The 26,077-nt window shown below is 38.7% G+C and overlaps 1 protein-coding gene across 3 annotated transcripts in view; it reads left to right on the top strand.

Moving 5' to 3' along the window:
- The window catches only part of LOC131431972 (uncharacterized), an 85,043-nt gene that overhangs the window by 50,905 nt on the left and 8,061 nt on the right, over nucleotides 1-26,077 (top strand). For all 3 annotated transcript variants that reach the window (XM_058597969.1, XM_058597968.1, XM_058597970.1), the window contains 4 exons: nucleotides 6,120-6,866; nucleotides 17,867-18,024; nucleotides 18,091-19,394; nucleotides 19,457-20,144. In XM_058597969.1, coding sequence (XP_058453952.1) covers nucleotides 6,158-6,866; nucleotides 17,867-18,024; nucleotides 18,091-19,394; nucleotides 19,457-20,144 — 2,859 coding nt within the window. In that variant the 5' untranslated portion in view covers nucleotides 6,120-6,157. The remainder of the gene's footprint in view (nucleotides 1-6,119; nucleotides 6,867-17,866; nucleotides 18,025-18,090; nucleotides 19,395-19,456; nucleotides 20,145-26,077) is intronic.

The raw sequence follows: 26,077 nt of genomic DNA, 5'->3' as shown, positions 1-26,077 counted from the left end.
TCCCTGGTTTAGTACAAATGAGTTGCACAGACTCACAAATATAGAACCATTAGATGTAATGTCACATAATATTATAAGCAAATTCCGACAAAAATCGATGCAATCTTCAATTGCATCGATTCGCTATCTGTATTAGTTAGTAAGTTAGTATATAAGTACCTTTTCCCCATTACACAATACAAGTAGGTTTAAAATTTTGCCTACACAAAAAATCACAGAATTGCGGAAGCAAATGATGTCTTCATGCAAATAACCAAATCATGTATATAAAAGAGCTGAAAAGTAACCACTTACGGCTGAACACCCAATTTGAATCTGAACAATTCAATTTAACTCATATTCCAATAAATAATTATTAAAAAAAGTAACGCATGTAACGCTTAGTATCGCCTATGACTTACAAAACAGTAACTTAAATTAAGTTTACGTTTCGTCTTCGACTCATCAGTGCGTCAGCAGATTATGCTAACGCAAACCCCCGGATCAACATAATCCGCTGAGCAGACGTAAAGTTAATGCTACTTGCAAGACCAAGGGTGCGAAAATTTGACATTTTTTTAAACTATCACCAAGCATAAGACAGTCACTGCCATCGATACGCGCAGCTGCTACATTCAACAGTAGCCAACACCCAATGACACGAGAGCTTGGCGCAATCATGAGAGCCACGACACACGACAGCAATATTGAGAGCAGTTAATTTTGTCGCACTCTCTCACATCAGTCAAAGCCACAGCGTTCGCTTTGTGGTAGTGTAGGTACATACTGGATAACTAGCTGCTTTGTTCAATTTCGGTCACGGGTTTCGAGAATGTCACGAGCTCAAAATGTCATGACATTTTCATAACGGAACTGTCATATCCGCTGTGACCGATCTGTGGCTATAAATTAAATGCTAACGGCGGTGTTTTCATTACCGGTTCAATTTCAGTTTTGAAAAAATTCAATCACAATGCTTGTTCATGCAGATGTTTCAAAAATATTCCAACTATTTACTTAAATTTCATACACAAAGTATCAGGAGCGCAGCTTTTGTCTATATAGTATGACGCAAAGGCAAGAAATATTACAGAAGAGACAATACATTTTGCGCTCCTATTACTTCTACAATTCTGAATCATGCTAAACGGGGTTTAATTGTTTGATCGACAAAGTGCATTGGAGTGAATCAACCAACTGGAAATAAAACAAAATCACCCGAACTGCCAAAACGAACCCACCATCCAAATTCTGGAAGTCAAAGCATTTACTTTGCTTTTCTCCTTCCAACGGGAAGGCAGAGAAACAAAACATGTAAGGATACAGCAAAAAACCGTCTGCATTGGAAAGCAAGACTTTCTTGTGCATGTCCCCCTACACCTCATGAGAATCGACATAAAACGAATTTCAAAGTTGAACCTTGTTGACGACTGTCTCTCGAAAGTTATTGAATTTGGAAGGAGCAACTGTTTATTGCGGTTAGCCATTCTCAGATTGAAAAGAGCAGAACAGCTATCGATGCGAGCAAACGGCGACATTCACGAGAAAAAATGTCATGAGACTTATGACATTTTTCATCTCCTGCAGTCGTGGCGAAGTACAATCGGCGACTGCTGTCATTTGCGCGGTTTGAATGTCTGCTGTTTCGTGTCATTCTCCAGTACCGTTCGCAACCCTGTGCAAGACACTTTTTTTGTACACAAGAAGTGTAACGTCTAAACTGACGTCTCGAACGAAACAAGTTTCGGCTTACTGGCCGTACAGATTGTGATAATTTGAAGGGGAAAAAGCTTGCTTTTACCCCCAAATTTATGCTAGGTGCACATAACCATTTTAAATTAAGTTTACGTTTCGTTTTCGACTCATCAGTGCGTCAGCAGATTATGCTAACGCAAACCCCCGGATCAACATAATCCGCTGAGCAGACGTAAAGTTAATGCTACTTGCAAGACACTTTTTTTGTACACAAGAAGTGTAACGTCTAAACTGACGTCTCGAACGAAACAAGTTTCGGCTTACTGGCCGTACAGATTGTGATAATTTGAAGGGGAAAAAGCTTGCTTTTACCCCCAAATTTATGCTAGGTGCACATAACCATTTTAAATTAAGTTTACGTTTCGTCTTCGACTCATCAGTGCGTCAGCAGATTATGCTAACGCAAACCCCCGGATCAACATAATCCGCTGAGCAGACGTAAAGTTAATGCTACTTGCAAGACACTTTTTTTGTACACAAGAAGTGTAACGTCTAAACTGACGTCTCGAACGAAACAAGTTTCGGCTTACTGGCCGTACAGATTGTGATAATTTGAAGGGGAAAAAGCTTGCTTTTACCCCCAAATTTATGCTAGGTGCACATAACCATTTTAAATTAAGTTTACGTTTCGTCTTCGACTCATCAGTGCGTCAGCAGATTATGCTAACGCAAACCCCCGGATCAACATAATCCGCTGAGCAGACGTAAAGTTAATGCTACTTGCAAGACACTTTTTTTGTACACAAGAAGTGTAACGTCTAAACTGACGTCTCGAACGAAACAAGTTTCGGCTTACTGGCCGTACAGATTGTGATAATTTGAAGGGAAAAAAGCTTGCTTTTACCCCCAAATTTATGCTAGGTGCACATAACCATTTTAAATTAAGTTTACGTTTCGTCTTCGACTCATCAGTGCGTCAGCAGATTATGCTAACGCAAACCCCCGGATCAACATAATCCGCTGAGCAGACGTAAAGTTAATGCTACTTGCAAGACACTTTTTTTGTACACAAGAAGTGTAACGTCTAAACTGACGTCTCGAACGAAACAAGTTTCGGCTTACTGGCCGTACAGATTGTGATAATTTGAAGGGGAAAAAGCTTGCTTTTACCCCCAAATTTATGCTAGGTGCACATAACCATTTTAAATTAAGTAACGTTTATAACGCTTTGCAACGCTTGTAATTTACTAGAAAGTAACGCATGTAACGCTTATTAAAGCCTATGACTTACAAAAAAGTAACGCATGTAATGCTTCGTAACACCTTTAACATACAAAAAAGTAACGCAAGTAACGCTTTGAAACGCCTATAACTTACTAAAAAAGTAACGCATGTAACGCTTGCTAATGTTTATAACTTACCCTAAAGTAGCGCATGTAACGCTTCTTTACACCTATAACATCCTTCAAAGTAGCTCATCGTAACTAGTTTACCGCAAGAGTCTAACCCTTATAACGGTTTTTAACATTCATAATTTTCACAAAATAACTCATATGATTTTTAACCCTCAATTTACGAAAATTATCGTATGGAACACTAGCTTCTAGCTTCTTTAACTTTAACTTTAAAGTAACGCTTCCCATCTCACAATAATATCGAGTGAAACGATTCGTCAAATGGAACATTTTCCATACTGGGGATGGGTAAGTCGATGCCTTTCACATAACCCGCCTGGGTTCGATTCCCAAACACGCAGAAAGTTTTTCTAATTCGAAGAGGCGAATGACCTTAAGGAACAAAAAAGTTCCATAGCATCTTTACTCAGGTGTGGAATCAGATAGGCCTAAAAAAACTTCGTAACGTATATAGTGTCAAAAATTAAACTACTATTTTATGTATTATTATTATTATTATTTTACCCCGGTTCCATCCTCAATTTTATGTGGTTTTGACTCTGTTCTGCTTCGTAGGGCCTGCCGCTGTGTGCTTTATTAGCAGTGAAGTTTTGACCATCACGCAACTCGCAAAACCTCTATCTACAGAATCGAAAGCTCCATAATATTTCTCAAACTTTTTGTTCGTTTCTGTTTCTGATTTAGAGCCACCCTCTTCTTTTAACGTTTCGTCTTAGACTCGTCAGAGCATAACAGTTTATGTTGAACTGTTAAACCACCTAGCAGTCCAATATAAATTGTTTAGCTGACGCAAAGTTAATGTCGGTTTAAAAAAAAGTTCATTTCGTAAATGGAGGTTTCAGAGCACTTTTACTACACACTAAGGATTGTTTTCAATGCTCAGATTTACTTTTGATGGGGGTCATACTACAAGATTGAAACACGTTTAGCGTTGATATCGTGTTGCTTTGGACACGATACTGTAATGCTAAAATTCCAGTATGTATAGAAAACTCGAACTCAATCGAAACACAGAATTAAAACCTCACACTCTATCGAAACATCCGAGCACGATGGAAACACAAAATCAGGGTGTTTAAAAAAATAATAATGAAAAAAGATTCGGTCCCGACATAAAACTCAAATACTTAGCTGGACTAGTACATACGATGCCTGGGTTATGGTACGTCGTCAGAATGTCCGACCGTGCACGGAACACACAATTCAACATTATGATAACTTTTAGTTCAAGTAAAAACTTTCAAGTTTTAGAAATTCGCTCTAATTTACAAACAAACATGTGTGAATTACACTTTTCTAAAACTGACAAGAGTAGAAATGTTGTCTGACGCCTACTGCGATTCCAATCCATACGACATAACCATGCATCAAGTACATCGTGACTATTACACTGATAAAAATTTGTACGACCAATTCATATGTAAAAAGCTCTTCAATTTAATATGCTTTTTCATTTCAATACATAACCAAAGCGATTTGTTTTAAGATTTCATGTGCAAATTCACTAAGATGAAAGATAGATTATGCGTTTTAGATAATGTGTATGTGTTAACTCTCTTTCTCCTCTTTCTGCTAGTATTTTCTGAATCTTCGAACATAAAATATAAGTTTAAACATAGTTTTGACAGAAAGTGATGCTGTACATTGCCATTTCCGAGAAAGGTATTTCTAAGCCATGGTTCAAGCCATCTGTGTTGCAATCAATCAAGATGTGTACCAGAACGAATGTTCGAAGAAAATTCTGATCCCGTTTCTTCAAAAACATCATGCTGATGGACAACACGTGTTTTGGCCGGAGAAAGCGTCATCGGATTGCGCCAAAAAACACAATCGTTTCTGAATACCCATTCGATCCCATTTGTACCCAAAAACCACAACCCGATAAATCTACCTCAGTGTCGCCTAATCGAAGATTTCTTCGGAGTTTTGAGCTCCTTGGTGTACAAAAATAACTGGAGAGCCACGAATTGCTAACAGTTGATTGGTAGAATCATGAGATGCATTCGCAAAGTTGACATGAAGACCATACAACGCTCCTGTTCCGTCATCAAACGGAAGCTTCGCAGAACATCCGATTACGGACCGTTTTCAAATGTTAACTATTTTTTTTTTCAACAATGAACAATGTATCTTTAATTTCAATAAATCAGATCTTCTCCAAGTATGTTTGTCTTTTTTTGACAGCTTGAGAAAGAAATTCCAAAATTTTAGTTGCCACCCGTTACAAGTAGTGATAGTTCAAATGCTTCGCACATGATACTAGCGTGAAGATTTTGTGTGATTTTCGGTGTAGATTTTGAGTCTCAGGTTAGGTTAATTATCAACAATTCAGTAGAATTGTTTACATGAACTTTACCTAATATTGAACCAAGTTGCTTTACCGGGATGTAAACAGAATTGTTAAAAACACTGTGACGTTAAAAATTTATTAGTACTATGATCAAGAAAAGGTGACGGAAATATAAGAAAACCAACTCTACTACAGTGGAATATTTGTGTTATATCTAATGATTAATGATAATAATTTGTCAATAACTCGTATGTATGTATTATTTCAGAGATTTCCTATTAGTTTTTTTTTCTTACTAAAAATCTCGGTAATTTTCCATCCGGGAGCAACCGATAAGAGTTTACAGAGTAAAACACTTTGCTCTTTAATTTTCGGTGGCCGTGTGATGTTAATGTGCTGATGAAGTTCGGGGGGGGGGGGGGTAAAGAAACTGAGCAAGTTTTTTCGTTAAAGGCAAGAGCCGCGAAAAAAGATTGGGACTATCGCTTAAGTATCACGAATGTTTGAACAACGGAAATAATCACAATTCAACTGCCATATCTAGTCGTTAGAAGAGTATTGTTTGGTTTTGTATTATCTTGTAGTAATTTTATCGAATAACAAAATCGAAGCTTCAATCACACTAGATGCACCTATATCTCTTGGCGTGGCGCTTCATTGTTCCCCGAATTTCGTCTCATAGCTGTCATAAAATCTGCCACCTACTAACCGTCAATTTGTTTTATCATTTTTTTCTACAGGACGCGCCCAAGAAAAACACCACCGCCAATCCTGAAATATGGATGCGCCTTCCATGGTCCAACGTGAAGGCGACAAACTGATCGTGCGGCGTGTCGTTAGCGGAGACGAGGTATTCCTTAACCAACAGACCAACAGTTCGGCTTCGCCTTCGCCGGCTGGGAAGGATCGTAGCCAGCAATCTACGCCTTCCGGTCAATCGCTTGCCGAGAGTCTGAAACTGTTGTCCGGCGAAGAAGACTTGAGCAGGTTCGGATTAATTCTAGAGGACAGTGTGAACAAAGGTGGTGATCCGGGTGATAGTGCCGAACAGCAGTTGCCCCAGTGTAAAATCAAGCGGAACTATTCGTGTAGTAGTTGTACCTACTTTACGCAGAACCCTCGGAAATATCTGACTCATTTGCGCGATGTCCACGGCGAAAAGATCATTATCAACGAGTGCAAGAGGTGTCTGTACGCCTCCCGTCACTACCAGAAGCTGGTGCGCCACATGAAGATGGTGCACGGCTCTACCGACGGCATCAAGACACCGTTCAGTTCACGAAGGCGGCCGACCTTCCGAAAAGAGTTTATCAAGAAAAAGTACAGTATGAACACTAATCCGACGGCTAGTGACCTCTATAATCAAACCAGTGCGGAATATATCAATCAACTGATGAAGTCGGGGTTGAGTAAAATGTTCGAAAGTGCTAGTGGCGGCGGAAGCGGAGTAGGCGATGGAGCCCAGGATAGTTCTCTCTACTTTCCAGGTAAAATGTGCTTTTAGTCGGAAATCTTATGTCGTTTTCGCTTGATGCCAAACCTAACCTAGTTTCCACCCTAACTGCTGTCAAACCGTTTGTTTGAGGCTAGTTTCGAACCTAGTATCAACACCGTTGAACTGAAACCTACTGTTTATATCAGGTATTCTCATATCCCCGTTGCTAAGTGCGAAACCAACACAGTTTCGTTAAAAGCTTTTGTTTGATGGAACTACCCTGGGTCGGTTTAAGTTTTCTCAAGCGAAAATGACATTGATCGTGCAGACTTCTAGCTTTTTGTTTCATATATTTATTTGTAAACTTTTACCTTCTACATGATAAAACTAGTGGTAAAAAAAGCAATTGCAATACTCTGAGCAAAGTCTTCTTTTTTTCACATCATTGATTCTGGGAATACTGGCTAAGTTTAGCATAAACATTCGTTATTATTTGTTTTATTGCTTTGAACGAGAGTAGGAGCTTTCGAGTTACATATGTAAATAAAAATTTCTTTGAAACTGCCTAGTGGGGTGTTGATGCCTGTCACATATTACTTATAATCCTAATAATATTACTGTGGTATTTTTGAATAGAAACAGGAAAGTTTTTTCTGACGTAAACTGAGTTTACCTACAATTCGAAACAGTTTTGAGCCAAAATCAGATTTTTTTTTCGTTTTTGCAGCATCGATCTACACTAAATAAACACATTTCTCTCTGTAATTCCGGAACACCTTTTATTTGGGCTTTTTGTTTTTGAAAATAGGTCGAGCTCCGTTTTGGAGATTGTGAGCCCCGATTTTGATTCCTATTTCTGGTATTCCCAGAACCGCATTCTGCGGTTCGGTATAACCGAAGTCTATTCATATGGCCAGCAACTTCCATGACCTATGCGTTGGCACAGCTTCGAGTCTAATTAAGAATTTTTCTCTATTCTACATTGTTGCTCTATATAAAGATTAGTAATTTCAAACACTCATCATCCTGTAATTCCAGAACCGGAATGTAAAAGTAATATCTTCTGCTCTGAAAATTAAATTTTCTGTGGGCAGTAGGCCACATTTTCGCGGTTACCTTGAAAACGGCAGTCGCGAGTCGCCAGTCCGGTGTCAGTATGGAGGAATAAAAGCTACCACGCAGGCAACCAACAATCACGACACGGAAGTCATATCCGTACCAAATTCATTACCGTTGTAAAGGACCGTGAGACCTTTTGATTATAAGTTTGAGTAAATCGATTGCGCCATCTCGAAGAAAATCGAGTGAGTTCAGTTTTTACCATTATTTCCGATACTTGCAGAACCGGTCTGCGGAAACCGATACAGCCGAAGACGGTGCGTATGACAAGTAACTTACATGGCATATGCATTGAAATAGTTTTCATTCCAATTTAGGCTGTGAACCATTTCGCGGTTAGTTTTAACTTTTGGTTAAAATCTGACACTCGAGTGGTTAATTTGATGTTGTCAAAAATAACCCTGCTCGAGAGCATGGTTATTTTTGACAGATCGATAGTTATTTTCCAACACTGAAAAAAATCTCGCAATGAAAATTCTAATACTAATTCTTTAGTTGAAATTATTTCCAGTGGAAAATAAACCCAAATAACTTTCCGTCCGTCAAATTTTGAAATGGGCCACAGTTTTAGTCAAATTTAACTACTCGACACCAAATAACTACTCAAGTGTCAGATTTTAACCAAAAGTTAAAATTAACCGTGAAATGGTTCACAGCCTTAGAAGAATTTTTCCCTATTAGGTTTTGCACGATGACGACACAAATGAACTGCCGATGAATCAAGTTCATCTTTGACAGTTGCCGTGTACTTGTTTTGTTTTGCGACTGCAAGTTAAAAATTAAAAAAATGACCAAAAAATGCCTGTTAACAACGTGTTCCACAGGGAAAAGAACTAAAAAGATTGCCCTGTATGTGTTCCCAGCATCAAGGAGCGATATATGTATGAATCAGTTGAGTGTGAGGCGACTTGCAATTTTTTCATTCGAACGATGAACTTCTGATGAACTTTTAAACTGTAAACAAGTATACGTTGACTGTCAAAAAAAGTTCATTCTTTTCATTTTTGTGAGGTTATGTCATGTTCGTGCAAAACCTAATTCTCAATACAATTCACTTGAATCTAAGTTCAAAAAATCGGTTGATCCATCTCGGAGAAAAGTAAGTGAGCTCCGTTTTGAAGGTTTTTGGCCACCATTTTCGGTACTTCTGGAACATCCGGAAATCCTGGGGACCAGTACAGCCGATGTGAGTTTGTGTTGTTATCAACTTGCCAGACCTGTGAAATAGAGGAATTTATTTACTATTTTAGCTCATATTTACACATTCCTCAATAAAAGCAAACTTTTGAATTTGGAGTTTCAAAACATGTTGGTCGATTCTCAGACGTATGAAAATATGTGTAAAATTACTTGAAAAATGTTTGGAAATAAAGTCGTTTGTTGAAAATTATTCATTTTATAGGGTAAGGGCTCCCTATTTCATCTCATTTGTAAGGACGTTACCTTAAAAACCTGATTTAGCCACCAAAATCACCACGATTTTTTTCATATTTCTGCTTAATTCGCCTTGCTCCACATTGGGAATCGATTCACATTCCTTGGAAATTAAAATAATAATTAAAAAATCAGCTAAAAACACTTCTGATATGTTCACTACTGTGCTCCTAATTTCATCTCAAAGGTTTTGTATTCATCCTATCGTTGGTCCTTTATTCATCCCATAAATTAGCAATGGCGACAGCAATCAAAACCAAAACATTGCACTATTACACTCTCAGGTTCAAAATGACAGAATTTTCCTTAAAAAGGGCCTAATGCCAACTATGATACAACACACGATATTTAAAAAAAACAGTTTGGAATCATTTCGACGTTTAAAATTTTTTGGATCGTTTTTATTACCTTTTGTTTCAAATTTAAAATTTTACTCTGCAGTTAATTTGGAGAATTAAAAAATAAACAATAAAAGAATTGTTACTATTTAGGCATTAGCCCTTCTAAAAACAAAATGTAGAACCAGAGATGCCATTGATACAGATTTATCTGTATTGTATAGATTTTTGCGTTCGCGTTCGTTAAATCAGATTACAGATTTTCTAAATTTAATACAGATTTGTAAAGGTTCATAGAAGGTGAAAAGTAAAACGTTAGATTTTTCTCTCTGAGTATCTATTAGTATTTGATTACAGTACTTCTTTAAAAGTTTATTAATCAACGGACAAATCACATGTTAAAATGGAAATCTTTTGTGCAAATGTTTGATGATGAACACTGATAAACATTTATATTAAAATTTAAAACCAATTTGAATTTGATTCATTTTATTAGTGAAAACAGATAGAGCAGATACATATTTTCTATGAAAATATCTGTGCACAGCCGATGAAACACACACATTTAACAGTGTTATGGTGACGTATAGCGGAAAGAAACCAGTGCTACTAGATTTGCCACAATGGCTATTTGATTAGTATATATATATATATATATATATATATATATATATATATATATATATATATATATATATATATATATATATATATATATATATATATATATATATATATATATATATATATATATATATATATATATATATATATATATATATATATATATATATATATATATATATATATATATATATATAAAGAGTGATTTTTTAAGAGCTTGAGAACTTTTTTAAACAATAAAACGCATAAAATTTGCAAAATCTCATCGGTTCTTTATTTTAAACGTTAGATTGGTACATGACATTTACTTTTTGAAGATAATTTCATTTAAATGTTGAACGCGGCTGCGTCTTAGGTGGTCCATTCGGAAAGTCCAATTTTGGGCAACTTTTTCGAGCATTTCGGCCGGAATAGCCCGAATTTCTTCGGAAATGTTGTCTTCCAAAGCTGGAATAGTTACTGGCTTATTTCTGTAGACTTTAGACTTGACGTAGCCCCACAAAAAATAGTCTAAAGGCGTCAAATCGCATGATCTTGGTGGCCAACTTACCGGTCCATTTCTTGAGATGAATTGTTCTCCGAAGTTTTCCCTCAAAATGGCCATAGAATCGCGAGCTGTGTGGCATGTAGCGCCATCTTGTTGAAACCACATGTCAACCAAGTTCAGTTCTTCCATTTTTGGCAACAAAAAGTTTGTTAGCATCGAACGATAGCGATCGCCATTCACTGTAACGTTGCGTCCAACAGCATCTTTGAAAAAATACGGTCCAATGATTCCACCAGCGTACAAACCACACCAAACAGTGCATTTTTCGGGATGCATGGGCAGTTCTTGAACGGCTTCTGGTTGCTCTTCACTCCAAATGCGGCAATTTTGCTTATTTACGTAGCCATTCAACCAGAAATGAGCCTCATCGCTGAACAAAATTTGTCGATAAAAAAGCGGATTTTCCGAATGGACCACCTAAGACGCAGCCGCGGTCAACATTTAAATGAAATTATCTTCAAAAAGTAAATGTCATGTACCAATCTAACGTTTAAAATAAAGAACCGATGAGATTTTGCAAATTTTATGCGTTTTATTGTTTAAAAAAGTTCTCAAGCTCTTAAAAAATCACCCTTTATATATATATATATATATATATATATATATATATATATATATATATATATATATATATATATATATATATATATATCAATTTTATAATTAAACTAATGTCACGGATACCAAAAAATATTTGTTGATGATAATTTAAAGAAGAAAAATAATTTTTTTTATTTAACATTATGAGAAAACTTGGCAACCTTGCGATACGAAATGAGATGAAAACAAAGCGCAATCAATTGAATTAAGTGCTTCTTTTCATCTCATATTTTTATAGCTTTTATTGCTTATCAGGTAATTTAAGAAGTCTTCAATCGTTGATTAAATAAGTGGAAAGTAAACATTACTAACTATAAGGTCATCCAACATTGAATAGTGGTGTAATTATGTGAAATAGTGATCATGTTTTGAGACGAGCCGCGTAATCTTGGGCTACTCCAGCATCCCAGAGCCGCGCGATGTTAAACCGCGACGTTCGGTTTCGACGTTTGGTAGCCACCGTCGAAAGTTTTGAGCGCATGCATACAGAAACCAAGTAGTGGTCCGAATCTATATTCGCACTGCGGTAGGTGCGAATATTGTTGATGTCCGAGAAAAATTTTCCGTCGATCAAAACGTGGTCGATTTGGTTTTCGGTCTGTTGGTGAGGTGATCCCCAGGTAGCTTTGTGGATATCCTTGCGGGGAAAGAAGGTGCTTCTGACTACCATTCCTCGGAGGGCCGCAAAGTTGACACACCGTTGGCCGTTGTTATTCGATGCGTCATGCAGGCTGTTCGGCCCGATTATTACATTGCCTCCCTTTCTACCTGGGCATCCATGTCACCGATGACAATTTTTACGTCTCTGCGTGGGCAGCCGTCATAGGCTTGTTCCAGCTGCACGTAGAACGCTTCTTTTTCGTCATCGGGTCTCCCTTCATGTGGGCAGTGCACGTTGATGATGCTGTAATTGAAAAAAACGGCCTTTAATTCTCAACTTACACATCCTAGCGTTGATCGGCTGCCACCCAATCACTCGCTGACGCATCTTGCCCAGCACTATAAAGCCAGTTCCCAGCGCGTTCGTTGTGCCACAGCTTTGGTAGAAGGTAGCCGCTCGATGTCCGCTTTTCCACACCTTCTGTCCCATCCAACAAAGCTCCTGCAGCGCTACGACGTCGAAGCTGCGAGGATTTAGTTCGTCGTATATTATCCTGTGCAGCCTGCGAAACCTAGCGACTTGCAGTTCCATGTTCCAAGTTTCAAATCGTAGTCCTTATTTCGTTGCGTGGTTCTATGCCGATTGTTCCGGGTCGTATTCTCTCCTATCTTATTCGTAATAGATGTTTTACGGGCGGCTTATTAGGCCTACGCCAACCCCCTGTCTCGCCGGAGGATCATCGTGCTTGCTCTGTTTAACGTCCCAACTAGCACTAGGACGATCCCGTTGGTGGGGTTGCCACCTTGGATTTAGCTGGACGGGATGCAGCATTTCATACTCAGCCGCAGGAACAGACGCTGTTTGAAGCCACTCCTAACATGGAGTACAGACGCTCCGACATCCTCTAAAGAGGACCCCCTTCCCTGTCAGCATACGATCAAGGTCCCACCGGGGTTGGTTACCCGATCTTTCCTATGGTTGCTCGTACCTCAGCCGGCACCGCGGAGAGGTAGGGATAGGAGTTACTGGACAAGAGGCTAAGAACCACATTGGGGCCTGAATTGCGCATTCTCCAGTCGTTTACCAACCGAAAAAAATGGTAAAATGAACATGATAGCATTTCGTGCAGTCTTTCTAAAAACATGGAATTGATTTTACTGACTATTTTTCACCAAAAAAGGCGGGTGGGTAATGTTAGAGACATAACAGGATGTCGTCACATTTTTCGCAAAAAAAACTAAGGATTACTGTGAATTTCACTTAGCGAAAAGTGCACAAATCTAACCAAACTGTTCTAGATTTGCACTAAACTGGGGATATTAACCTTCGATTTGCGAACAACAAATCCTAATAGTTCTTTAGAAAACTTTTAGAGCCATTAGAACGGCTGATTTTGTGTAATGCTCTCCACCGTTGTTTTTTCACCAATGCTAATGACTGGCAGCTGTAACATAATCGCTCTTGTCGAAAGCGAAACTAGCTTTGCAAACGACACAAAACACATCTGCTCGCAGTGGCGATAGAATCCAAACTGATTCAATTTTTGTTAAGAGTTTTATTTTTTTGTGATTTCGTTTGTAGCTTTTTAACTAATGAGCGGTCCTAACGGCTATAAAAATAGCCGCATAGAGTATTTTAATGTCGATTATTTCATTTCGGATTTGCATTTCATTGAAAGAAACTATCAGGGTGCTGGGCGGGATTTATTTCTGCCTTTCAGAAGGACCAAATTGTGGAACTCACTACGATATTGAACACTTTTCGGAACATTTTTCTCGAACGATGAGTTGTACAGCAGCTGATATTTTGTTCTCTTCCTCAGAACGCGTTCTGATTGGCTGGTGTTGACATGGGTCAAATGAGACAGGTTTTTCAATAGTGTACTATCGAAATACTTCAATGCTGTTGCTATACACGTTTAAATTGAAAAATTTCGATTCTATTGGTAATTAGATTATCGATTTATTAATTTTTAGTTTGACGTAAAGCCGCCATGACTAAGTTCAGTTTTTGCAATGACTGAGCGGAAATATATATTGGAGAAGCCAAGTGAAAGAAAAACTAACAGAAAAGATGAATTTTTGGAAAAAGATACGCTCAGAGACAGGACTCGAACCTGCGTTCTTATGCATTCCGTGCATACGCGCTACCATTTCGCCACTCTGATCTTGTTTTAGTCACTCTAAAACGCGAAACAGACATAGTAGCAACGTACATCGAACATGGTCTACATCCTGGCCGTCACCCGACCGATACTTGATCGGAGAAATAGGTATAAAGCGAGAGGACTAGTGTTTGATGGACAGAGGAGATGTTTGGATGTAAGGTATCGGTCGGTTCGAGTCCTGTCTCTGAGCGTATCTTTTTCCAAAAATTCATCTTTTCTGTTAGTTTTTCTTTCACTTGGGTTCTCCAATATATATTTCCGCTCAGTCATTGCAAAAACTGAAGTTAGATTATATAAATCCTTTCACAGATTACTGAACTATGAGTTTTAAAAAGAGAAAGGCAAACGCGCCTTATGCCTTTGCCTTAAGGTGAAATGTAGTCCCAAAAAATACGCGCAAAATTTCAACCGCTAGAATTGAACGAACGCTCGCACAAAGCATAACAAGCAAAACCGACACAAAGAAACCAGAAATATTTTCAGTGACTGAACGCCGTGGGCTTAGCACAAGTTTTTTTGGCTTGCAAAACAGACCCTGTTGATTTGTAAAGGATTTTTGAATATTTCATACTTTGAATATACAATCCAAATCGAATTAGTCGAAAACGAATATACAAAACAAATTTTTTAAATATGTTGAACAATAAGATATTCAAAAAAATTCATACTTACACTACCCAATGATATTTCGACACAAAACCCAATGTTGCATAAATTCGTGTTATTTGATATGTAATTTTTGCTCACGATATAATGCACCAAACCCACCGAGCATTTCGCACACCACCACAATATGAAACAATAGGGCGCAAGCAGTACAGACAATGCTGAAAAATGTCGTCGACATTTTTCACCTATTTAAAACGATTCACCCACTTACTCACAAACTGTTTCGACTTTTGCATGTATTTCGCCGCGGCAGCTTGGTTCATTTTGGGACCTTTTGGGTGCGAGCATTAAGGATTCTGTTTTAAAATTCGGATTTCGAACTCAGTTCCGAAACTGAAATTGATTTAGTTCAAAAATCTTCTGACTCCTGATTTCAGTTATTCTTCTGTAGAACTGAATTTTTGAATCAAATTCTAATCCTGCACTGGACTGAATTCTGAACATGGATTCTGTAGTGTATTTTAGAACTGAATTCTGGAAATACAATTGAATTTTTAAACTGATTTATAATACTAGTTTTCGGTCTGAAGTTCCAGAGCTTCAGGTTCAGAACTCAGTTTCAGGATTCTGATACTGAATTCTGAATTCCGGACAGAAACTTTGAAACTGAATTCTGGTCTGATACGCATCTTCAGTTCCAGAATTCAGTTTCAAAATTCAGATCTTAGTTCAGAATTCATTTCTGAAATTTAGTTCGAGAACCCAGGTTTATAATCGAGACCATGATCTCAGTTTCAGAATACAGGCGCAGAATCAAGTTCTAAAACTCGGTTTCAACTACAGATTCAGAATTCTGGAACTCGATTCTGGCCTTGGGTTCTGGACGAGGAGCTGGATTTAAGTTCTGGATTGTGGAAATCTTAATCTGAACTCTAGAACTGGATCTAGAAGGAGTCAACTACGTAGGCTAGAATGAATGAAGTATCAATTTGTTAGCTTATTCAATGAAATATTTAGGAAAAATGCAATTCGAATTATTTGTGGATACCACATGTTACTGAAAATTCTGTTCAGAGAAAACTATGTTAAATGGAACAAAAGATAAGCTTTTAAAAGGCGCTCCATAGTAAACGGAAACGTGTTTTCGTCAAAAATCCGCGAAAGTATGCAAAAAATTTTTAATTAGAATCTGTCAGACTGTAAACCTTCCCTGAACTAATTTTTTTCACTTCCTATTTGCATATTTCACCAAATAACTAATTCTAAAAGTTCTTTAGATAACATTTAGAACCCTTTGAAGGGCTGATTGCAATGCAAACGACCAGCAGCTGGATGACGCAATCGCTCTTGTTTGAAATGAAACTCACACTGCGAACGATGCACACAAAAAAGCATCACGCAGCAGAACTGAATACTTGATTCTGTATCTGGAACTAAATTCTGAAATTTTATTCAGAAACTGAATTCTCGATACTGGAACTGAAACTGAGCTGTGCACTTGTTTCAGTTCAATCAACTGCGCAAGCAACACGCGTCATAAGTTTTCTGCTTTGATACTCCTTGATACCAAACATTTCAGAAAAGTTTAATTTTAAATTATTTGAGATTATGTCACACAACTGAAAATTTTATCATAAAATTGTGATCATATTTCCGATGGCATGTTGCAAGAATTATGTTGATTCGTTAGATACAACAAGAGATATTCACGATCAAAAACTTATCAATCTCTCAGAGGGTAAATTTTGAAAAGGCACCCCATAGTAAAGTAAGTCGTATTCACGACAAAAAGATAGAAGTTTGTTGAGTTCGGGTCGGTTACTGGTGCCAATTTTTTCATTCTCAACGGGTACGGGTCGGGCTCCGGTTATGAAAATTTAACCAGGTTTGGAAGTAAAATTAATTTCGGGTTCGGGTCGTGTACGGGTAAATTTTTTTTCTATTTTCGATCGAGTACGGATCAGGCTCGGGTTCGTATCAAAGGTGAATCAGATTATGGGTGAAACGTTCCATTATCCATTGATATTTGAACTCGTAAAAAAATGCTTATTTTCACGTATTGTTTATCTCAACATTTTTCATATTTCGTTAGGAAAATCAGTAACTTTCATATAAAATGATATTTTTCATGTACAAAACAGTTGTAAGATATCAATAAGGCGGAAAAAATTTATTTACCAATTATATTGGGCATGTTTGAGTATTTCCAGCGTCAAAATGTGACGCCATTTTCGCCCCGCTCACTTTGAAATTTTCGATTTAGAGGTTGGTGAACTCCGGGTCAGATTGCGTCCGTAAAAGTGGGGATATGTACCTCAAATCAAATGCAACACTCCGAGTATGTAACATTGCGAGTGAAAATATTTTTTTTTTTACTAAGACCAGAAGTGGCTTTTTTTGCCTCGGTCTCTCCTACTAATTATAAGATCAGAGGATTTGATGAGAGTACTTCTTGGAAGAAATGATTGTATTTAGTTGATTTGTGAAGCTTAGAAGTTAACTAGCTAAAATTTGAGGATTAGGGATTGTAGTTCTATGTTCGACGGGGTTATGGAATCTAAAATGACACTATGACTATTTCAAGAATCTTTCACGAAACATTTCCAAGCAACGCCTAGTAATTCAGACGAATAGACTGCAATTGAAGTAGAGCGAAATGAACAAAAAAAAAACAAACACCTTGCGTCTCCACAAAATGCATGACTAGCAGGTAGAAGTTTTCGTTTAGAAACGGAATCTACTCGCAGTAGCCTCATTATACACGCCAGCCCCGATTATCAAGTAATTTAGCCCCTAACACTTGTCCGGCAGATAACTAGCTAAGCCAAGCAGCCAAGTACTTACGTAGATAGTAATTTACTACGTTCCGAACCGCCGTTGCTGCGCATTTCACAGCCCAACCTATCAAGACATTACCAAATATTTGAACAGTCAAAACAGTCTTAAGTATCGCTATGTAAGCTCAAGAGTTGCACCAATCTAACACACCAACACGGTTCCCTGTTTCTTACAGCAAACTTCAAGCACGGTCTTACACTGACACCGACGGACCCGACGCAACAGTTATCGCAGCTGAAGGGCTCATCAAACATAAATATCTTCACTGATAACGGCAGTACCTCGTCTCATGGCGGTGGTGGTGCTGGCGATTCCAGCAGTCAAGTAAACAACGTGAGTCTTTATCGCACTGATTTCGGTACCATATTTTCATTGAGCTTAATTCTTTCCCATCGGTAGGACGTATTGGCGATGTTGCAGCACAATTTGGTGGACAAAAGTCAGCAGCTTACGATAACACCGGCATTGACCAGCAACAGCAGCAGTGGCAGTGGGGATGCGATGTTGAAACCAAAGAGAAAAGTTCGTCCTATTCCGGATTTGATTCCGTTACACAGTATTGGTCGGCTCCACATGACCGGAGAGATCGGCAAAACGTACCACCTGAATCCGGAGGTTACCATCAAGAGTCGTGTGATGACAGTGGCAGATAGTGATAACAATAACTCCGTCGATGATGAGAGTCCGATCAATCTAACTGCTGATCAAACGGACGATAAAAGCCTACAGCATCAATGCATTTTCTGTCAAATTATGGTTCGAACCACGGATGACTTGGCACTTCATCTACGAACTTTTCATAGTGAAGAACTTTTCGCGTTGCTTCTGCAGAAGAAACCGGAAGACAGTGGACAGCAGGAAATGCAACTCTACACGGCGGAAAGCCTAACGATTGACATTTGGAAGAGGCTATTGGAAAATAATAAAGCGATTCTGGACGAACAGGAAGCACGTGAAAATGAGAGTGACATGCAGTCCGGACAGTTCTCGAACGACGAGGACGATGCGGAAACCGTTGAGTCTGCCATCAGCAAAAATGATACTTACTGTGGAATCGAAACCGCTCCGGGTTACGGAGAGGTGACGAAAAAAATCGTTATCGAAGAAAATTCCACCCAATCGTGCATCATGAAGAAGGTCTTCAAATGTCCGCACTGTTCGTTTTGGGCTTCCACAGCGTCTCGCTTCCACGTGCATATTGTGGGTCATCTGAACAAGAAACCGTTCGAGTGTTCGCTTTGTTCGTATCGCTCGAACTGGCGGTGGGATATCACCAAACACATTCGCTTGAAGACGATTCGTGATCCGAGCCATAAGACGGCCGGTGTTCTGATGAACGATGAAACCGGACGGCGGAACTATACCAAGTACAACCGGTACATCACTCTGATGAAGGTCACCGACAATAACTACAAAGAAAGTTCGTCCAGCTCAAAGTCGTTGACCGAGACAAACCAGGCCGACTACCTGGCGATGTGCAAAACCGGTGAAAGTTCACCCAACTTCAACAACTTAACCAAAATGTACTCCAACGAGGAACTGGCCCAGGCATTCAATCTGGCCAACATGAATCAGATGGTTCGTTTTGAGCCCGAGATGCTACAGTCTCTGATGGGAATGCCGAAACCTTTGCCTGCCGAAGACGCTAAGCAGCCTTCATCGCCACCGAAGGTGACATTCAAGTGTAGGAAGTGTAATTTCAAGTAAGTATGATTTATTTTAAAAACCATAGCTACCGGTCTCATATCTCTTCACTTTCTCGCAGGAATCCTTTCCGTGATCTGGTACTGCTTCACGTTAAGTCGACGCATCTGAACGTGGATAAGCCGAACAGCGAGGCGGAAATCGATTTGCTGACCTGTGACGAATCCGGTGAACCGGTGGAAAATTCCGTGGCAAACAGTACGCTTACAGCACCCTCCCCGCTAAGAACACCTTCCTCGCCACTATCGGTGGTCAGCCCACGACACGATAGCGGTAACATCGGCAGCCTGACCGGTGCCTCCACCAGTGCTACACACACTACCACGTCTAGTGCGGTGTCCGGTGGTTCAACCGGAGGCTTCCATAGTAACAATTATACTACTAACGCTACATTTATTGGTGTCGGATTAAATTATACTCAAACTGTAGCTAATGACAATCGGTTGGGAACTACCTATACTATCAGTAATACTATTCCTAGTGTCGTGTTTGGTGGTGAGGTGGACAGAACGGTACATACTGCTACTAGTGCGACTTCCAAAACTACTACTACTACCATTTGCCCTAGTTCGGCATCGGCCAGTACTAGCACTAGCAATACTACTACCACTCCTCACACTGCTAGTACTACTTCTACTACCACTACTACTACAACGGGTGGCAAAGGTGCGTCCAACTCATGGCGTCCAAGTGCCCCCTATCGGTGCGGTCATTGTCATCAGGTGTCCAATTGGAAGCATGTCATCCAGGTATTTCTTTGTTCAAAATTTTAACTGCCTTAACCACACCGTGATTTTGTACGTTTATTTTTTTTCTTAATTGCGAGTAATTTTGTGACGCTCGGTAATAGAGTCTAGCGAACCACCGTAGTGATTTTTAGTGTGTTTTTTTTGCAACCGTTAGTGTTTCTAGTTCTAGTGAGTAACTCCCTAACCGTGGTCGGATTGTCGACTTTACTCAGCACGTTCTGACTTTCTGATCTTCTGATTATCCAGATCTTGATTCGTTTGAAGGAATATTTTGCGTTACACCGAAAAAATCCTGTTTCGTCTCCTCGATTATTCCCTCGGTTATCGAAAGTCCAGTCCAGACCTATAGTGATGGTGTAAAATGAGCAGATGTTATCCTCCTTACCAGTGCAGTAAAATTTAATTCAATTCAATTGAAACTGAATGTGAAACACACTGACGATCTCTCTACTGCAGTAAGCTTTACACTCTGACACATACAACGTTCGCTGACGTACCGAACGGGCAGCATTCAGTTCTTCAATCGATTCTCTTCAAATCAAAGCTCAGTGTAACCACCGTCAGTTGATCTCTTGCAGTAACAACATCGCCCTTATTCTGAATAACGTCGTATCGTTTTTCCCTCGTATTTCATTTGTATTCCCCATAACCATAAATCAAATAAACATAGATTTCCCAGTGTAATAGTAATGTAGTTGAGCAACCCGTGACACCAAAAGCGCCGTCTGGTGGAGAATGGGTGCGTAAATGATCCTAAAATGCATGCAAAAAGTTGCCTGCGAAATTTAACACAACCACAGTAGCTAATGGAAAAAAGTACACCCGTTTCTCACTAGAGGTGCTGTTAGTGTCACCGTACAGTGAGAAATCTATGTTTATTTGATTTATGCCATAACGCGAGCAAAATCAAAGGTAGCTATGATTCGATCGAACAACATTCGATCGAAAAATCAATACGTCGTTATTCAGAATAAGGGCGAATATCTCTTTCAATAGTGTGAGAGCGACCTTGAAATGAGGTTCATGTAAACATCCGAATTGGTTCAAGATAATAGATGAAAGACAAACCAGATACCTGAAATATCAATTACAGAATACACAAAAATTGATAGTTTCCTCCTTCAGATTTCATTTTTAATACTTTACTCCATTTATAATAATATTTATTCTAACTTGCTCACTACCAACAGCGAAGACAATGAAACAGCTAGACTACTTGGAACTTGAAACTGAGCAAGCAAAACTTCTAATGACCGAGTACGACAACTGACGATGAATTTTTTTGGGAGCTTCACTGGAAAATGGCAGCAGAAGTCAAATCAGTATCGATATGCTGACGGTCAGTGGCCAGAAATTTCATTGTCATATGATATTATTCGATTGAACATGAAATTTTACCGCACTGCTTCTTACTTCACCATAGTTGGCGTCGTTCACATCAGAATTGATCACCGAATTCTTTTGTGCAAGTTATCGCGTCTGGGTGCAACACAAAAGTTTATTGACTGGCTTTTTCCTTCCTTAAGTGGTAGAGTCTTACGAGTCAAGCTTGATTCTTGTATGTCATCCTCGTTCTCGAACATATCAGGTGTACCTCAAGGCAGCAACTTGGGTCCACTTCTGTTCTCGCTGTTTTTTAATGACGCTATTTTGCTGCTCGATAGTGGCTGCAAATTAGTTTACGCCGACGATTTACTTTGAGGTACGCTCTATTGACGACTGCGTGCGTCTTCAAAAGCTTCTGTATGAATTCGTTGCCTGGTGTAGAAGGAACTGGCTTATCGTAAGCATAGCAAAATGTCAGGTCATAACATTCCACCGAATTTTGAATCCATTACTTTTCGACTATAAAATTGACGGACAAACGCTTCAAAGAATTGATCGTGTTAATGACCTTGGTTTATGTGGGATTCAAAACTCACTTTTATTTTACATCGTTCCACATGAAATTCAAAAGCGACACGACAATTAGGATTTATTGCTAGGATCGGACGTGATATTAAGAATCCACATTGCTTGAAGGCATTATACTGCTCGCTAGTTCGGCCTATACTTGAAAATGCTAGCATAGTTTGGAGTCCGTATCAACTAGCTTGGAGTTTACGAATCGAATGTGTGCAGAAAAGATTTGTTCGATTCGCTCTAAGGAATCTTCCCTGGCAAAATCCGCTAGATCTTCCACCGTATCCCGATCGCTGCCGTCTGATTGGTTTGGACACACTAGAACGGCGCAGAAAAATTCAGCAAGCAATTATTGTTGCAAAAATATTAAACGGCGATATTGATTCATCGAAGCTTTTATCTAGTCTTGATTTCCGTGCATCGCAACGGTCGCTACGTTCTACTAGTTTACTTCAACCGAGATACCACCGAACGACGTTTGGATTCTATGAACCGATAACAGCATGCATCAGAACATTTGGGACTGTTGAACATCTCTTCGATTTCGGCGAACCTACACATAAATTTACGCAGAAAGTGTTACGTTCCACTATTTTATAACTTGACTACATTATATTCATTAAGACCTTTTATTGTCGGATGAATTAGAGAAAAATAAATAAATATGTCAGGTTACATTTCCAAACAGATATCAAAAATTTTGTATAATCAAACAACTTCAATGGCAGTTTTTGCCGAGGAAAAAACAAAGACAAGCACAGGAACGCAAATTTAAAAAAAAAATGACCATTTTATATTTGAGAATAATTCAAACTGCGGGTTAATGAATATCTGCATTAGAAATAGAAATCTGTAAAATTCAAGATAAATCTACAAACATGGCATCACGGGTTTTCGTACACTGAGCTTATTTGTATACGTGTACGAGGGGCAGCAGTGGAAGCGTAACTTTCAAACCGAGCAATTCTAGAAATTAACAGCCGGAAAAGGGGACAACATTAAAATCGACTTGTTCCAATTTCGATGAACACTTAGCACATAGACTCAGTGTGGTAAACCAGAATGAATATTGGCATGAAAATTTCTCCAATTTATTGAAACTCGGAAACTGCTAGAAGAATGGTCTCGGATTGAGAAGTGTTGTGAACATAGATATCTTTAGATAAGGTTGAAAAAATCTAACGAACAATGCACCAAATTTATTTTACAAGCAAACAAAAAGACTGTAGATATTGACAAAATTCTGCGAAAAGCATGTTTTTCGAAAGTCTGGAAAGAAAAGTCTTTAACAAAAACATGTCTGCAGATTATTTTAAAAATCTTCAGAATAACAGACAAACTGCACTGCACTGCACTGTAGACCTGGCATCACTGGTTAGGAAATCTCTACTCTTTAAAAATCGGGAAGGTAATGTCAGAGAAACAACTGGAGGACTTTAATACGAATAAAGACTGTCCCAGAAAGTATGGACTCACTTTGATTTCACTGTAAATAATTCACAAGTGTTAGATATTCAAATTTTATTCGATATACTGATAATATTAGACTACAACAACAGAATTTTATTCTCAACATTTGCTACTTAGCCATTGTAGACTAGCTGGCGCACCTTCTTGCGAACGTTCCTCATTAAATTCCGTACAGACTTCTTGGCGACAAGTTTTGACACTTTTTTCCAATCTTTTTCGAACTGTTGAATGGTTTCGGCTGCCGAGACATGTTTCCTGAGATGTGCCTTCGTTAATGCCCAAAATTCCTCAATTGGTCTAAGTTGTGGGCAATTTGGTGGATTCATGTCTTTTGGGACGAAAGTGACATTTTTGGTAGTATACCATTCTACCGTTGATTTCGAGTAGTGGCAAGAAGTCTCCAGAAGACAACAGGATCCTTGTGGCTTCGAATCATGGGTAGAAGTCGTTTTTGTAAACATTCCTTGATGTATATTTCGCTGTTCATTGAAGCAGTGGTGATGAAGGGTTTCGAAATCTTACCGCAGCTACAAATTGCTCGATGTCGCGGACTGGTTTAACACTTGCCCTTCTCGCACCGTATAATATTGTGGTCCCGGCAAGGATTTGTAATCGAGTTTCACGTAGGTTTCGTCGTCCATGATTATGCAGTTCAAATTTCCATCAAGAATCGTATTGTACAGCTTTCGAACCCTCGGCCTGATCGATGCCTCTTGTTTCGGACTACGTTTTGGTTGTTTCTGCTTCTTATAGGTCCGAAGATTCAAACGTTCTTTAGCACGAAGAACATTTGACTTCGAAGTGCCCACCTTTTTGGCCACATCCCGAACTGAAACCTCCTTCCTTTTTGAGGGTTAGCAGGACCTTTTTTTTCGACCCGTTTTCTGTTCATCCTCAAAGGTGTTATCCTCACCGAACTTCCTGATTGCATTTCGCACGGCTTTTTCACTTACTCCTTCCATTTTTGCTATCTTTCTCAGTGACAGTCCGCGATCTGTGCACCATTTGTACACAATTTTCCGACGTTGTTCTGCTGAAAGTCCACCCATTTCGAAACAAACTAATGAAAACGAATAAACAACTGCACAAGTGGTTAGAAAAGAGTGTAAACAACAGGACGCAGCCATAAAAATTGACAGATTCGGAACCATTTCGAAATGGCTTCTGGGACAGTCTTTAAAACCGACATGCCTCTTTTCCACTTCCGAATATAAATAATCGTTCGTATTAGATTAGTACAAACATATTCTACCACACAAGCAAAACTGAACAAATGAGAGTCAAACATTCTAGATAAGATCAGGGCCGCCGGGAGAAAATACGAGCCTTGGGGATTCTGAAACTGCATTGAAAAATTTAATTCTGGAACTGAATTCAAGAATTAAATATTGGTTCAGAAGTCAGCCCCGAAATTCTGGTTCGGAGTTCAGATCTAAAATTTTGATTCAGAATTCAGATTCAGGTTTTACATCTTGAATTTTGTTCCACAGCTCTGAAGTTGAAATCCTAAATCCTGGGTACGAACTCCGAACTTAAATTATGGCACTAGATTCAGCTCCAAAATCTTGACGAGAAACAAGTTCGAAAAATATAATTCTAGAATCTTAAATTAGGATTCAGTTCAAGAGTCTTAGTCATAACTTTTGAATCTGTATTCTGGAACTGAGTTCTGAAACTTAATTCTAAACCTTAAATTAAGTTCAGAATTCAGGTGGACAAGAATCCAAGTTCTGAATTCAAAGGTCTGTTTTTGTTTTTGCTGCTGCTTGCCACGACGTCGACGAATGACAGCGTAAGCTAAGCGTTTTGGGGCCTTACATTACACAGAAAGTGTGTGGTCATAAAATGCTGATCATATTTCTGATGGCAAGGAGAAAGAACTGTGTTGTTTCATTTAGTACAACTCGAGATATTCACGATTAAGTTCTACCCATTCTTCCGTAGATAGCATTTCGGAAAGGCTAAAGTAAAACATATGCACGTCAAAATCTACACACCGAGAAAAAAAAACTTTATAATTTAGAAAAAAAAATACGCGGTGTCTCTACCGAAAAAAAAACTTTGCCTCTGATTGAGAAAATATCTTCAGAACTGTTCTGTCACGAAGATAATTACTATTACTTTTGAGATGGATTTCGAATAAAAAACCATCTTTTACGCGGCGCGAAAAAAATATTTCGATCATTGAAAGAGAGCTAACAATATACTATCGTTAATACTTACAGAAAAAATATAATTCGCTACTTTCACTTACTTAGTGCCGAATCGATTTCCTAAAACTCCTTCAGACCTTTTTTTTTTGCAATTAACAGTTTCCGATTTGCAGTTGAAAAAATGAGCAAACCTAAAATCAATCCATTGATCATGAGATCGTGAATTAAAGTCACGATTTTATAAGATACTGAAATGATGGCTGGCTACTAATATAACCTAGAAAATTGAAACAGTTTTGAGTTAAATTTAAAATAGTTTATAGGTTTTATGCATCGTCTAAAGGACGGTCTGAAACAGTGTTGGTGATTGCCGAAAATTTGACAGAAGCTGCTATATTGCTATCTATA

The sequence above is a fragment of the Malaya genurostris genome, chromosome 2 (genome assembly GCF_030247185.1).
Source record: "Malaya genurostris strain Urasoe2022 chromosome 2, Malgen_1.1, whole genome shotgun sequence".
In the NCBI taxonomy this organism is placed as follows: domain Eukaryota; kingdom Metazoa; phylum Arthropoda; class Insecta; order Diptera; family Culicidae; genus Malaya; species Malaya genurostris.
This window is presented reverse-complemented; position numbering and strand designations above follow the sequence as displayed.